Source organism: Lycorma delicatula, chromosome 2 (assembly GCF_047948215.1).
Source record: "Lycorma delicatula isolate Av1 chromosome 2, ASM4794821v1, whole genome shotgun sequence".
Taxonomy (NCBI): Eukaryota; Metazoa; Arthropoda; class Insecta; order Hemiptera; family Fulgoridae; genus Lycorma; species Lycorma delicatula.
In genome coordinates, this window is record NC_134456.1 from 137,637,457 (window position 1) to 137,654,815 (window position 17,359).

Genomic DNA, 17,359 nt, shown 5'->3' on the forward strand with positions numbered 1-17,359 from the left:
TTTGTAGCTATAGCTACTGCAACAGTTTTGTAGCTAATGGCGTAAGTATATATAACATTTTAAAATAAATCCGTTTTACACATAATTAATACAGATAATGAATAATGTAATTGTTCATACAGTAAATATATCATTAAGAATTATTTATTATTATGATTACTGATAAAGAATTCTATAAATGTTGTGTGAGAATGATTAAATAGAAAAATTAATAATAATTTTAATTTTAAAGTTTTTCCCTGCATACGATACTTTTGGTGTTAATACGATACTTAATGGCGCAGTACTGTTGGAACTGACGTAGCGCGCTCAGTTTGCCTGTGAGTTTCGACAACAGCGCTTCGTACTAAACTTGTGTACATTACGCTCCTGTTATGTTATCGGACAACTCGCCGCGTATTTTAAATTTTATTTATATTTTATAATAATTAACGTTTAAAGTTTAAATGATACAAATTCTAGATTAATAATAAATTTCTTCATAATTTATTAATAATAAGGATCATTAAATCGCGTATTTTAATTTAAATGAGCTACACATATTTTTTTTATAATCTTTTATTTTAAAATAATATAAATATAATGCTTATTTATTTTGTATTAATTTGAATAATATAAAATTATTAAAAGTGAATAAAAAAAGAAGTGTGAGTGCGTGGAAAAAGCAATTAAAATTATGTTACTTTTTTATAAATTTTTGTAAAAAAAATGGGGCCAAATATTCTTCAAAAAAGAAATTACAGATCTTCAAGAAACGATTTTGAATCTGCGATGGATTATTCTAGTGCAGGTATGTTGTATTATTAAAAAAAAAATTATGATGAATTTATTACTGTGACGAAGTGGTAGCGTCTGTTTTTAATCTGTAAAGTTCTGAGTTCGAATACCGATTAAGATAAATATTTTTTAATACGGTTTCAAAATTTATCATTATTTTTTCAACAAAAAAAAAACAGGGTAGTAGTGTTTGTATTTTTGACAACTATTATATAAAAATGTTTGTTTTTCAAAACGGTTTAAAACAGTATATAATAAAATTAATTTTTTAAATTCGAGGGGATCTCTTTCGAACATAAAATTTTAAACCTATCAGTATTCTAAGTAATTAATACATCTAAACATTTTTTAAATAATAATTAAAAACAGATTATTTAGTTTAATAGCCTATTCATTTAGTTATTTTTTAAAACAAAATTTTATGTATAATCAGTTTCGCTATTAATCAAATGTAAATAATAAAGACACTGTAACAAGATTTATTAAAATCATTACCAATGCCTGTAATGAAAAAAAAAAAACTGACAAAGTTGGAATATTTTCTTTGCATTGGTTATTTATCCTTATATATTGGATACTTTTGCGAGTCACTTGCACTACTACTATTGTTAGAAAGACATTAAAAAAAAAGTTTGGTTAAAAAATATACAATAAATAAAAAGATTGCTTTTTTCAATTTCTGGATAAGACGGAATTTTGGTGAAAATTTTTTTAAAATGGTAAGATAAGCATGTATTGAGCTTAATATAGCGTGGGTTGTGTTTGCAAAATTTTGAGAAGTTGATCCCAAAGAAACTATCCAACCCATCTTAGAGATATTGACCCCAAACTTCTACCGACAAATACACGAGTCTGTTTACCAGATATTTCAATCGGTTTATCCAGTCAAAAGTTATTAAATAGCTTCAAACGCGTTAACATACGTACATAACGTACGTACGCACGAGCATTCCCCCCACTTTTATTGTTTTTTCTGGTTCCTGGGTTCATGAAATGAGGATAAATGCCAGAAAAACATACCTCTTTTTTTGACTGATTATATACTTTCCTTCTTGCAGTTCTGAAGTTATGATGCCAGGAAAGGAGAAAATCGTCGGCGATTTTTTTAGATTTAAGAAATTTCTTCCGTGCGGTTCCGCATCTAATTAAACTTAAATAACGTGGAAAACTGTGGTATTTGAGGAGTTGCAATTGAACTCTTAATAATTCTTAATCTTAAGAATAGAAAACATAATGGTCAATCATCGGTTTATATTAAAGACCTTCTAGAAGGCACTGTATTATCTCTAATTTTATCTATTAAGTATATAACAATTTATTTAAATTAAACAACCGTAAAATTCTGTCTTAAGCTGGTAAACTGTTTCGTAAGAAGAGGGCCTAAACCGACATCTATTGACAACTAATATATTCCGTTTTCCTAGAGTTGCACAGTTGGAAAGCGTCATACAGAATTAAAATTTATTCGAGACATACGATGCCTTCTTACTATCTAAATAGTAAATATTTATTGATCTTAAATAGAAAAAGTTAACGATGTTAAATATTTGTTTATTTTTATAGATAGTGGACTCACGTGAAACGCCCACATCGGCATTAAAGTTTTTAATTATTCAGTTTTATTAAATAAGCATTTTAAAGTCTCTAAATTATTAAAGAAATATTTTCAGCGCGTGCTGTATCTCTGCTGCAGTATTGTGTAACTTTGCAGCAGTTTTGGATACTGAAATCCATAAATTATAGAAAAATACCTTTTATAAGCGATCTTTTAATAAACCGCGTTTGTTTCCTAGTAGAATCCTTTTCAGAATCTTGACTTATGTACATAACTTTATCAAATTTATGTATAACGTCTAATTTATTACTTATTTAAAAATAAAAATAAATTTCAGTCTCATTACGTACTGACCCCCGTAGGAGAAGAAACCCACCTTGTGACGATTCTAGTCGCCACAGCGCCCCTTCCAATCGCAGCTATAATGGTCTTTACCGGAGGTCATCTTATTGACCCTCTAAATCTGATTACATATCACAGCATCAGTTTGGCCTCTGTCAGGATGCATCGACGCAAACGCCTCAGTAGACATTTTCATCGGTGTTTTAACTCTCATTGCTAACGCCTTCGGTGTAGGGTTCTGTCAAAATATTTTCGTTCGTCTACTCTAATTTGCAGCCCTCTCAACTATTTACCGTTCCGCCTCGCTCTAACACCAAAGGACACAAACTAATCGTTCATTAAATAAACTTTAAAACAAGACTGCATTCACAAATATATAAATTAATTTTATTCTACTATAAACATCTAAGATATTCTATTATCATATCTTTTAGATTGCTGATCGTAACAACCACAATTTTGTCACGTAAATGCCACAGATATATTTCTTAATCCATAAAAAACAATTTCACAAAAAATAAGCACCTACTTCCTCCGATTTGTTCCGATTTCTTGATTAAATCAGTCTCATTACAGTAATATTATGACTTTCATCGTACTTTTATGATTCCGGACAGTTTTTTAACGATAACAAATCGTATATTCTGGTAAAAAAATAAAAAATTCAATCCCTCGAAATTTTTGTTTTAATTTTTGGTTAACGAAATCAAGTATAATTAAGTTTTAGAGGAATTTATTTATATGAAAGGTATATATATGAAAAGTGAGTAATTGGACATCAGCCAATTATTACGATAAAAAATAAATAAATAAAAATGAAATAAGTAGATAATAGAAATAATAATGATATTTTTGCTCTATATTAAAGCAATAAATTTCTCATAATAACGTTCCATTGTGATTTATTTGCGCTTCATAAAACAAACAAAAAAATAGTCTATTATCGAGTTTCGTTGTTATTTATTCACATTTTTCATAAGCCTCTGAACCAATTGCAATGAAATTTACGTTATGATTGATTCATTTTAACCTCGATTGAATGTTACGAATTATAAGTCAGATTAGAAAAATAATCACTGAGGATTGATTATATTCTGTAATAAAAATAATAAATAAAATACGATATTAGATTGTATAAAAAATAAACCCTGTAAAATTTTAAACTTTCAAATATTTTAAGAAATTGTTTTCTACGGCTGTATTATAACGTTGGAATTAAGCGGTATAATCTGTATCATAATGAGATAGATTTTCATTATATGATACAGGTGTTCAACCAATCAAAACCCTACTATTTTCAACCTTTGACTGATCAGAAGCGGGTATTGTTCGACTGTTTTTTTTTTTTTTTTTTACTTTTTAATCCAATTTAGTAGTAAGCAAGCAAAAGTTAATTTGAAAGTACACCGATAAGTAACTAAATTTCTATATTATACTTTTTATGTCTGATTCTGAGGAATAAACGTCTTTAACACCGATCGATGTTAAAGAAAAGATAGAACTTATAACTAATAACCTATTGCCACAAAAATAATTTCAATATTTTTCTCAGCCGTACAAAAAATACGGTATCAAACACTCTATAATGGCCATTGGCCATTATAGAGTGTTGTAGACAATGCAATCTTGCAAATTTACGACACTCGCAAAGGCTCGTGTCGTAACTTCGCACTCTTGCATCAATGGCTATTATATAGGCTCGTTGCATAATGTACTGTTTAATAATCGGTTACTTTAATCGTAATCTGGTATAAACAGTTTTACGATTCACTTGATTAGGATGTAACCATAATTATCATGGGGGAAATATTATATAAATACTAGGTATAAAATTTGAAAAAAAATGTTTTTCATATTTTTTTCAAAATTTCGCCCAATGGTATTCGTTCTGGGTATAGATAAAAATTTATTTCCTAATTTATGTTTCTTTAGTGTGAAATAATTTGGGATACTACCTCATAAATCTATGCCTATAAGTACATTTTTGCAGCGTTTACTAAGTTTTGTTCAATAGTTAATGATATACGTTTTTGTAAACCGTAAACAGATTTGATTTTATAAAATAGCTATATTATATATATATATTAGTCAAAATATACTGAAGAAATGCACATGCAAATTTAGATTTATTGGAAAATAGCCGACTCCTTTCAAAATTTAAAAAAATATAGCTGTGATCAAAATCTATATTAATTATTGAAAATATAAACTCATGGAACGATGTAAAATAATGAGAATATTAAATACAAGAAAATAATTACAAAAAAAATTCACGATTCAGAGTGGATTAAGGAAAATTATTTGAACACATACATTTGTACATGTTAAACGGGATGCAAAATATTCTGTTTTTTTTTCTTATTTTTAACTGACATTGTTTAATAATTAATCAACAGAATTACTTTTCTGAATAAATCTTCGAATTTTCTTTTTAATGGGAAAAATTTTGTAAAATGTTCTGTTTTATTTATTAAAAATTGTAATGGACCTATAATAAGGCCCTTTCTTTAAACCGAAGTGTTGTACTGAATTGCACTAAAATCATTTAGTGAGCTTAACCCCATTGGTATTATCAGTGGCAAAATTAAATCGATTAAATCTGATAAACTTTCATACACGTATAAAGTCATAAATTTGTAACAGGTCCGTTTCCATTATCAAATTTATGAGCAACGATTTTCACAAACAGTATTTAAATTTTATTGACTTTATTTACGTAAATTCTCACCGAGTTAAATTCTTTATAGCTTTGTTCTCTTTTTAATTGTTTTTTTAAAATGAAGAAAATCGTGTATTTGATGTGAAGTTTTTGAGCTTTACGTGCTTTTTTCAAAAATAATATTAGAAATACAGTTGCGGGAACCTTTTAAAAATATATAATATATGTTTTACCATACTTAGTACTCAAAAAATGTATTGTATTTTATTAAATGTATTTATATTATATTACTTTACGTAGGAGCAAAAAACGAATCTAAATTCTTTCATTAGCTGTAACTAAAAAAGATGCATTTCTTAAACAACGTTTGTATATTGTATTTTTTCTTATTTTTAACTCTAGAATCACTAATTATTTAAAAGATTTTTTTTATTTACAAGGCGTGTTTTTAATGTAACGACCGTTTTGAAATAAAAAACAGAAAAATATTATCATTCTTAATGTGTAAGTTGCAATCTGTTCAAATAGTGTTCAAATATGTATGACGTGAAAATGAGTCTTGTGCAGACTCTGGCTGACCATTCCTGAGTTGTGTAGTTAATTGAACCCCAACTACCAAAGTACATCGGTATCCATTGTGTAGTAGTCAAATCCGTAAAAGTAACTAACTTTTTCCAGGATTCGAACCTCAGAACTTTCGACTTCGAAAATCAGCCATTAAACAAGTGTTTTGCGTCGACGAGTTTTTTCCATTGGACAGCCCGGTGAGCTGAAAAATATGAACGAATCAAATTTATTACATTTATCTATTACTTTTCTATATAGCTGCTTTCAACTTCAATATAATTTTTCATAGCGTTTCACTATCTTCTGTGTTCCCTCTTCAAGAAATTCCGTCGCCAGTGACTTAAAGCACGCAATAACGCTTATTTTTTTTTTTCAATTCGTCGTTATTGTCAAACCTTTGTGAGGCAAGCCACTGTTTAAAATGAGTAATAAGAAAATAATCGCTGGGAGTTATAACTTGGATGATTGAAGATTTTCCAATCGACTCGCTGTTTGATTTGCCACCTGGGACCGGGCATCGTCATTCGATAACAAAATCCTGCGAGGCATCCAGAGATCGTTTGATTGTTATAAAATTAACAAAAAAGATTACCCCTCTTCTATGATTTTTTAATATTTCTAAATATTTATCGGCAAAGTTTCCGCGAACACCAAATTCGACATGCTAACGCACTTTTTTTCCTAAAAACGAGTAGTCATAAGCTGCTTTACCGAATGTTCTCGTTTGAATTTCTTCGGCTTGGAGATAACGCCATCGTATCGACTACCGCTTTGTCTCGACGTTCGAATAAGAAATCGATGTTTCATCTGCGGTAACAACCTGCTCATAAAATTTGCATCTCCATTTTCATTACGCCGCAAAAATTCAAAACATGAAATTCTTGTTTTGTGTCGATTAACATTTTCGGCATCCATCCGGCACACATTTTTTTATAGCTCAATTTTTCGATCAAAATTTTTCAATAGTCCAATGGTGCTTATTTTAAATTTCTATGTACACAGAAACAAAATACCTAATTAGTTTAAACTAATTACCTTCTCTTTTGCCCTTCCAGCGCGTTTTTGAACTGATTTAGCAATCAAAGAGCCTTAGCTTTTCGACATCTTCTGATCACTACTGAAAAAACAACTAAACCGCTTTCAATTCGTTCCACCGACTAAACTAGAAAAGTAAATGAACAAGGAACGTTCCATACATATGCGCAGTAAAAATAAACCAGCATGCCAGGGTGGGCAATGCGGGAGCGACAGTGTTCTTTCTCCCTCGCAGCCTCGCGTGCAGCTTCCTATGTGCGCATGCGCACAACATCCAAACACCACACCTCTGGAACTGTGAAACGCACAGTTCCATACAAAGATTTTTGTATCTTTTTCATAAATTGGGGGATGGCTACTGACATTAAGCTTAAAGATTATATTTTGTATAAGTACAAAAAAAAGGATTAAAGAATAAAGGACTCATATTAAATGTTATCAATAATATAAAGTAGAAATAGGGGTGCTGCAATCCACAGTACCTATACGCGAGCCGCTACTGGTAATAATCAATAATGTAAAAGTGTTAATAGCAGTTAGCAATTAGTAAGATAGTTTCAAGATCAGCATATTTACCTATATACATATATATATATATATATATATATATATATATGTATTTATTTATTTATTTGATAATGAAAAATTACAAAACAGTTTATAAAATTAAACAAAATCACATATAAAACAAATAAGAAATTACGTAAGTTTCTATAAAAGCTAATCTCAATAGATAAACTTGTAACCAAAGCGCAGCAGATTGTACTTCAGAAATTAAATTTTTCAGTAAAATAAGAAAAATGAAATACACTTGCAAATTTAAAATGAAACATACAATTTAAAATTTTAAACGCGACTATTTCATAGTTAAATTTATATTAAACAAGCATTAAAAATAAATATTTTAAATTTACAAAAATACAGTATAAAATTCAATCAAATAAAAATAATATGTGATTGCTACATCACAATGTTCATTCGAAAAATTCTCGTTTTCAATAACTAGTTTAATAAACAATAATAATAATATTATTAAAATTTAATGTCAGTTAATTTATAACCTCATTTGTATTTTCGGTTATATGATTTAAGATCTGTTTTAAATTCCTAAAAGATGAAAAAGCGTGGATAACGATACTGTTTCTACAACAGGTAGACTGATGTTTCATATCTTTAGAATGTAAATAGCTACGTACGAATGAGTACAGTAGAAATTAAATTAAATTCTATTTTTATAACAAATAACATTTTTTTTTTTAAACAAACTCATTTTGCTCGTAAATTATTTGCATGAAAACAAATGAGTGTCCTCGTCTCGAGGTCGGCTTTCCATGTGTTTACCGAAAAAATATTTAGGCTTGCATTTTATGGAATATTTTATTAAATTGTTTATTTTTATATTTTAATAAAAATAAGAATGATAATGAACTTTTTTTATTAAGTATCAGTTTTATTTTAATATTAAATTAGGTTTAACATTATACAGGTAATATAAAACTAAGAAGCGTGGCATTTTGAGATGACACATATTTATAAAAATGACATTAAAATTGATTACAAACAAAATACAATTACAAATAATTGATTTTAAGTGTAAAATAGTTGTATTTTTTAATTAAAATTTTTCCGGAAAAAAAATTGTAGTGCAATTTTATTGCAGTGTACAATAAAAATGTAATTATGAAAATAAAAAAAACTGATGTGGACACCACATGACTTCCTAGGATGCGGATTAAATTACATATACACATTCTTTTTAAAATGAAAAGTACATAAAATTTTATTTCATTAATAACTTTGGTATTTTTTCATAATTTTTTATTTTTATTGTTATTATTGCATTATTATTTATGGTAAAGATTTTCTAAAATCAGAAGTTAACAATTATTAATAAATCAATATATTTAAATTAAAAAAAAAGTTAAAAAAAGGGAAATAAAGTCTGATTCGAACCGATGCACCTTCCCCTTGTAAGATCCAAATATTTCATTAATGAAACTTTTATTTGGCTGTAACACTGGAACGATGAAAATAAGTACCACTTATATAGTTGAAAAGCTAGCGGCAACTAAGAAGCAAAATCCAACTTTGTTGGATTTTGGGCTTTTTTGGACACTTCTGGTCCAGTCTATTACAATCAAAGGGGAGGTGTACAACTAGATGTTACAACAGTCCTAAAACCAAAATTTCAACATCTTACGGTTAATCGTTTTTGAGTTATGCGAGATACGTACGTACAGACGTCACGCCGAAATTAGTCAAAATGAAATCAGGTTGATCAAAATTGGTATTTCCGTTGAAATCTGAAAACCGAAATTTTTCGTGATCACAGTAGCTCCTTTACATTGTACAAGGAAGTAAAAACAAAGATCTACTATTCTATAGTTATATTATTTCAGAAAAAATAATTAAAAAAGTAAAAATTTGGTAAAAAAGGGAAGAAAAGTACTGAAATTATTGTTTTACTAAATATTTTTTTGAATCAAAAAATATATTTTCACTGCAGCACCATAAGAAATACTGAATTACGTATGAAAAAAATTTTTTTAATTTATTTAGTTTTTTTGAGATGAAAGAGCGGGAATCAACAGTTGTTGATTCCCTATTCATTAGCCCGGTAGAAATTAGTAGTGTATGAAAAGATGTCATGCCTGACCGGGATTTGAACCGTTATCTCCGCACGAAATGGCAAGACGCTACCTACTCCACCACAGAGGTCGGCAATAAAACCTTTTTCAAATTTTTCGGCAAAAAAATATTATTTTAGTCATTAAATAAAAAATAAATTAATTATGGTGGAAATTTTACCTTACTATAAAACAGAATTTGGCAGACTTTGTTAAGACTCAATGGCCAACTTCTGAAGAATTAATTACAGTAGGTTCTAATTAAAAAAATAGAATTTAGTTATCTAAATCAACTATAATATTGAAAATAAAGTATATATTACAAAACATTTTAGAAAACTTTAAACTCACTGTCTACGTTGGTTGTTAAATGATCCATCAGATACTTATACTGATATATATATATATATATATATATATATATATATATATATATAGATATATATAATATGCCTATATTTACACAGAGTGCTTCCACTAATTGAATTAAAATTAAGATAGTTAATAATAATTTCTATTTGTTTTCACAATATTGTATATGTCCGCTAGGATTATTATAATTGACCTGTTATTCTGTGCCTTTCCTAGCATTGTCACTCTAACATACGTAGTTGACGCATTTCCATTCTCAAAATTTAACACTAGGTCTCCTAAAGTAGTTTTGAGAATGGAGGTACTTCCAAACGCGTCAACTACGAATGTTGCGAATGACAATTCTAGGTAGGACAGAAAATAATACTTAAAATCAATTAATAATAATTTCTATTATTTTATAAGTAATTCTAGAACGGGCAAAAAATTGTCAAACTGTCTTTATTTTTCTGAACGACATTAACAATTTCAGCCGTATCACAACTGTCTAACGACCAATTTTTAAAAATTAGGTGTCAATTTGTTAAAAATGATTGACGTAATCTATAATTTGATAATACTAGTATTTACGGAACTATTATGATAAAAAATTTAAATGACTGCCATTTTTGAATTTATAAATGTAAAATTTTGAAATCTATTTATCTTTTATATGTTTTTGGATAATGTATTTCATTAAAATATCTCGACACGTTCTTAAAGTATATTTTTATTTAAAAAGAAATAAATAATAAAAAATGGCGAACACACTGGGAAAATGAAGAGAAATAGGTATTCATCCTCATGAACTGTTTTGTTTATTTCATATCTTGAATTAGTCCCGTAAGTTTAGCCAGCACCGTTCCGGCCACTCTGTAATATATATATATATATATATACATACACCGAAATATGTTTTCGAAAACATATTTTCGAAAATAAAAGGAAAGGATTTTAGGACGTGTTCTAAAAATGAAAATAAAGAAAAACGTTTTTATAAACACGGGTTAGGAAACGGTTTTTTAAGCTTGCAAAAAAAATCGGTCTGAATTGTGCTCCGAGGTTAAAATGAAGCTATGCTTAGATTCTTGAAAGGGGTAAATTATATCTCGCTACAAAGAGATGTCTTTTTCGTTTGTTCCCGATAACCGTGAAAACTATTGAACCAATCATTACGAAATTTTAACTGTATCTTATGACCCCACAATATTTACAAATTTTAAAATTCAGCAATTTTACTATATAAATACAAAATCGTGTAAATAAATAACACAAAACTTGTTTTTCTATAACTAATGTCGTTGTCTATATCGATCATTGTCTATGTCAATATTGACTTCTTCAGACAGTTATTAAAAAAATGATTTACTAAATTGAATTTCATTACTATCGTAATAAACGTAAAAACAAATTAGTTTGATAGTACAATTAAAGGGAATTACGACTATTTACATATTTAATAGAGTTTTGGTTTGAGGAATATTGAATTGCGATATCGATATCGACTTTTCAGAAAGATATTACATTTAATATCGTTGTCTAATTTAACGACGATCCGCGAAGCTTATCCTCACGCGAGCAAAGTAGCGCTGTAGATTTTCATATCCTGAACTAAGAAGTTTCAGTCAGGATAAGCCATACAGATAATCGCCATAGATTCGACTTTCAATTTTGTATTAATATTTTCACAACGACCAAATCTCTGAGTCACAGATAGGAAGCAAAACTTGTAGGACTGGTAGAATTTATGATCATAGACAACGTGAATCTACGTCAGAGCGTTCTAAAATAGCAACGTATACGCTCCACTGAAAATCTGAATTTGAAAGATATTCAAGTAGGTAACTCGATTAAAACAAGTAACTGTTACGATACCAAAAAATGGAATTTTGAAACTTCTGGACTTTACTGTGCAGGGGGCAAAGTAGTTCTTGAACAACTTCGATATCTTCCTGATTTCATTAAACATTTGAGTTTTGTAACACATCTCTTATTATTTTTATTTATCCGGTAAGTTATGAATAGTGATAACTGTGAGAGCAACGGCTCGTCCATAATTACTAAAAAAACTATTTCCACTGTTTGAAAATATATTAGAGCGAACAAAGCCGGGATGCTAGTGATTTACGAAATGAAAAATTTAATAAGACAGATCCCACAGGTGTATCTTTAATAATTTTTGAGAAAATTACGAAACGAAGGTTTGCAGCCTGACAAAACACAAGATTTTTACTTTTTTTGTTTTTTTTGCTGACATGCCGGTTCAAATACTGGACACACGTTTGGATTTTAGCCGCGTGAAGAGAGATGCTTACGTGGATCACTACTAGGGAAAAACGTTAATAGCTATGCTTTCATTTTATTTACGATTCATTAATACAAGTCAAAGATAACAGATATTAAATAGTTGATTTGAGTTTTATTTTCTACCCTTTCTGGCGGTGTCACTCTTGACTTTCATAGTTGACGCGTTCCGGAGAATCTCCATTCTCAAAAGTACTTTTAGTGCAGAATGCTGAAAGTAGTTTTGAAAATGGAGGTACTCATTCGTTTTATTTTCCATTCTCAAAACTACTTTTAGCACTCTAGTTTTCAGAATATAGGTTTTCCGAAACTTGTAACTACGAATGTTAAGAGCGAATGGCGGCAATACTAAGAAGGGCAGAAAATAACTCAAATTAATTACGATATACCTAGCGGAAATATAAAATATAGTAGAAAAAAAAATTAAATAGTATTAAAATTCCGATATTCCTTTTTATACACCCTGCATACCCAGATAATAAAATAAAAAAAGTCCTTTGTCTTTTTGTCTACGTTAATAAGAAAATCTCTTGACTTATCATAACTTAGGCCTACTACTTAAAAGTAGGTAAAAAAACGATTAAGAGGAGAATTAATCTCATTATAAATAGACGTATTTTTTTAGTATTAATTTAAAATAAAATTATTAGTACTAACAAGTTTCCCTAACAAATTTTCACAACTTAAAAGTGAATTTAATAATCAATTGCGGGAGTCTTTATTTCTTTATAATAACGGTAATTCCTTTTTATGTTATTTCAATGACATAAGTAAGAGCACAACCTTCACCGCTATCTATTATCATATAATTAGCATTAATTTTATGTTCTACTATCATTATTATTAATACTAATGAACACACACATACACACATTAATTCATAAAATTTTTTCAGTGTAAAGAAAATTACATTTTATTATAAAGAATTATATATATATATATATATATGTGTGTGTGTGTGTGTGTGTATGTATTATATATATATATCATTAATTCATAAAATTACGTCAGTGTAAAGAAAATTAAATTTTATTATAAGGAAATAATGAAACTATTATAAGTATACGGAATGTCTTAAGAAGTACGGAAAGAAATTCAGGATTGTTTTGAAAATTCAGATAAAGAAAAACGTTTGTCTAAAAATGGGCTCGGAAAGGCTTTTCTTTTCCAGTTAATAGCTTACGAAAAATTTCGTTCTGATCTTGTTCCAAGGGTAAAATGATGATATATTGAATTTCTTGGCACTAAATAATGGATGTCGGATCGTATGGGGTTGTTGGTATAACATCCTGTCCCCATAGGGGAAGATACCCTCCATGTAACGATTTCGGTCGCCACACCACCCCCTCCGTAGCCATCCTATGGGCTTTACCGGAGGTCATCTTCAGTACCTCGGCAATGACATCTTTCAGTCAAGCCTCAACCGTGATGCCATCGATGCGAACGCCATAAGCGACAACTCATCTAGCCAAGACCCAAACAAGATTGAATGACTTTCTAACAACGAGGATGAACTCTACCTACCCAAAAGGCAAAAATGAGTTCGACACGCAACGAATCATAAAACGCGACTGAAAAACATTAAGAAAACATAACAATAAAAATAAATAATGTTACATAACAGTAACATAAATCATAACTAACGAAAAACAAACGATCTATAATCAAATAGAAACAAAAACAGCACCGGTTTAACAAGCCATAAAACAAAATAACAATAAAACCAAACACACTCACAAAGAAGGAAAGTCCAAGCGGAATATCACGCCCCTTCAGCGACCCTTCTTTCGCCGAATATGTAATGAAACTTTCTACGATCAACCAATCGGCCCGACTTTTCTAACTAACACGGAGATCAAGTGTCGATCCGATAATATCAAGCCGACAAATGGTCCCCGTGCGCATTAAGTCATACGTAGCACATTTATATATTACATGATAAGCATCGTCCAAGAATCCGTATTGCGGACACATACCAGAATCCGCCAGGCCGAATATCTGAAGTCTGTCCCGAAAAGCGCCATACCCAGAAAGAAATTGCTCACATACTTGTTCGGGTGTACTCAAGAGGCGTCCCGCAAGTATAAGAGTAAAAAGTATCTATAAAAAAGTGATTACTGATAAGAATTTAAAACAAAATTAAAATTATGCAGCACAATCTTATTATAATAAGAAGAGCCATCCAAAGGAACTTTAAATAAAGTGGAATATTGCGTAAATGGAGGAAAAACTTTTAACAATTATTATAATACGGTTTTATTTATTTATTTAATTTTTTTCCTTGATGAATTAATTCACCAAAGAATCGTGAAAGCTTATATGTCGGATTATATTTTGTAAGTTATGAAGAATGCCGTGCCTGACCGGGATTCGAATCCGAGACTCCCGAATTCATTTCAAAATGGAATTGATTGTTGTTTCGGATCGATATTATAGTAAAAATACTTTTCTATAATATTTTAGTCTGTTTTGTTTTTAATAAAAGTCAAATTTATTAACTGCTTATGTTCAATCGACCTTATTTACGAACGAGTACATTATTTTTTTAAGATTTAATTTCTTATAAATTTTATTTGTTTCTCGGTAATTAAAAGAAGTCTCAAACCTAAAAAACTGTGTTTTGTGACACCAATTTTTTAACAATAATTTACCCAGAAAGTTATTAAATAGATTTACACAAATGTGGAAATTTTTCTTTAATGAGCATTCCTGTCTATCAGTATTTCATATCAAAAATCATATGAAACTTCTTATTTTAGAAAGATTGATTAAAGCAATTTCTCCTTAATTTTAGTTACAAGAATTTCAGTATGACTTGGATCAGAAATCAGGGCAAAATTTTTCGCATTCATTGGAAAAGAAGTAACTCTGGACTCAGATTTATTTGAATATCTATTTTCTTTGTTATAATTCTATTCCTTGTACAACAGAATGAATGTAAAGGGAAATCATAGCGAATTCCCGGTAGCGGAGTTTTTATATTTGTTCACGTTTGATAAGCTCCCTTAGTAAAGTTAGATGTATAAATAGTTTTTGTGTAAAATCTGTGGAGTCTTAAAGGAAGGCGCAGGGACCACGCTTCCGCGAATCGGCAGGGGAAGATCCAAGGGGCCATGGCACCCCCCAAAGGCTTTGCATTTTGAAAACCCAGTTGAAAAGAATTGAAAAATTTTACCAATATGTATTGTCAAAATAACCAGTTGCAAGTTGCAACTCTGAAATTAACGTGAATATACACCTTTTTTTCTTAATAGGTAATTAAGAGAGGCTGACGTCACTTGCTGTAATGCATATTAGTAAAGACATGCAAATTGATATAGATCGCTATATTGATATAGATCTGTATGCTAAGATGCTTAATCATCGACATGAATTTATTTTGTAAATAAATTACTGTATATTATTATTATTATTGTATGAAATAAACAGTGTCAAACTTTGGATTATAATGGATTAGTTATAAATACTGAAATGAATGAAGAAATAAAAATCATTTTATGTCTTCAGCTTATTATTTTTTATCCCGTCTTATATTATTATATAATTTTGATTCTTTGTATGGTTTTAGTTAAAGTTAGGACTACACGAGCTTAAAGTTAAGTTAGCTTCTGGAATCTCCGTGAGGGTCAAGTCATGTAACTTACAGCTTAAATTTTATAAATCGAAATAAAATTGAAGAAACAAATTTTTTGATTTTTCTGAAACCGTCCTTTTTGCCTGTTTTATAGCAATATTAATGGTCGGTTAAACGATTTTTCGTGTTTAAAAATAATTCAGATAATGGTATGTATTCAATAAAAGTGTATGAAATATTGTATACTCAACCCATTTAGAAGGGAGTAGGAAAATGTGAATCCTTGCTACCAATGCCCTCCCACAAATTCAGTTGCTGGATCCGCTCCTGCGAATCGGTTAATTTGATAGTTGGGGGTTGTAAGTTACGGTAGGTAGTCGTGGTTGGAAGAGGTCATACGAAGGCGATAGTAGATTGCATGTAAATAACTGACTGAATGTCTGTCGAGGCATTCGCATCGGTGGCATCCTGACAGAGGCCAAACCGATAAATGTGTTGTGTTATCAACACAGGAGGATCTAAAAGACGACCTCCGGAAAAGCCCATCAGGACTAGAAACAGTGGAGGTGATGTGGCGACCCTACGAGGGTCAGCATGACCCCATTAGTCTAAAACACACAAAAGGATTTATATTAATTTCCGGAAGATATAAGTACCTGTGTTGGTCTTATTTTGATTAATATCTCTGGACTGGCTCAACATAGAATCTTCTTCTACAATGACTGAAAAAAATTTCTATACGTGAAGGGCATAGGTGGTTTTAAATTTTTATTAAAAATATAAAAGAGGAGGGGCAGCTTTCGGCATTTTGGATTTTTTATTTTTTGTAAAGTCATCGTCAAAAAATCGATCCGATTGGAGAGATATTCAAAATTATTTCTATACAATTTTCGCCTCTTAACTCGAAAACACAATAATCAAAAAATATAAAATCGGGAGCAAATATCTTTATATATCCCAAGCATTAGCCTGATTTTAGACTCCGTTGATCAAGATGGCATTATAGTACCCTTATTTTTTGTAAACTATAGTTTTTTAGCCTGGTTTAATACTTAGCACAAAATCGGGCCGAAATATATTTTATGTAAATAAAAATAATAAAATAGATAAGCATAATTTTATTTATTAGTTATATTTATTTTTTTTTGTTGTTGAATAAAATAAAATTTTAAGCCCCCGAAATACTAGGGGCTGAACGGGACCACTACATAAAATATCTATATTTTTGTAGTTTAATTTTCAAGATTAAAAATCCAAATTTATCTTGTATTAATGGAGACGACATAAATTTTTTTTTTTAAATTCTGACGTGAACATCACGTGACCTTCTTGTGCGCCTATTAAATTGAATATCTTTTTAAAATAAAAAGTACATAAAATTTTATTTCACTAATAACTTTAACTGATATTTTTCCATATTATTTTTGTTAATGTTATTATTGAATTTTTATTGTAAACAATTTTTTTAAATCAGAGATTAGTAATAATTAATAATCAACATTTAAATTTAAAAAAAAAGAGATGAAGTCGGATTTGAACCGATGTGCCTTACTCTTGTAAGATCCAAA

General features: G+C 29.5%; 1 protein-coding gene across 1 annotated transcript in view; it reads left to right on the forward strand.

Annotated features, from left to right (window-relative positions):
• Nucleotides 1–305: 305 nt before the first annotated feature.
• The window catches only part of LOC142319249 (tyrosine-protein kinase transmembrane receptor Ror-like), a 333,167-nt gene continuing 316,113 nt past the window's right edge, over nt 306–17,359 (forward strand). The window contains exon 1 of the mRNA XM_075356295.1: nt 306–790. Within this exon, the coding sequence (XP_075212410.1) occupies nt 709–790 (82 nt within the window). The 5' untranslated portion in view covers nt 306–708. The remainder of the gene's footprint in view (nt 791–17,359) is intronic.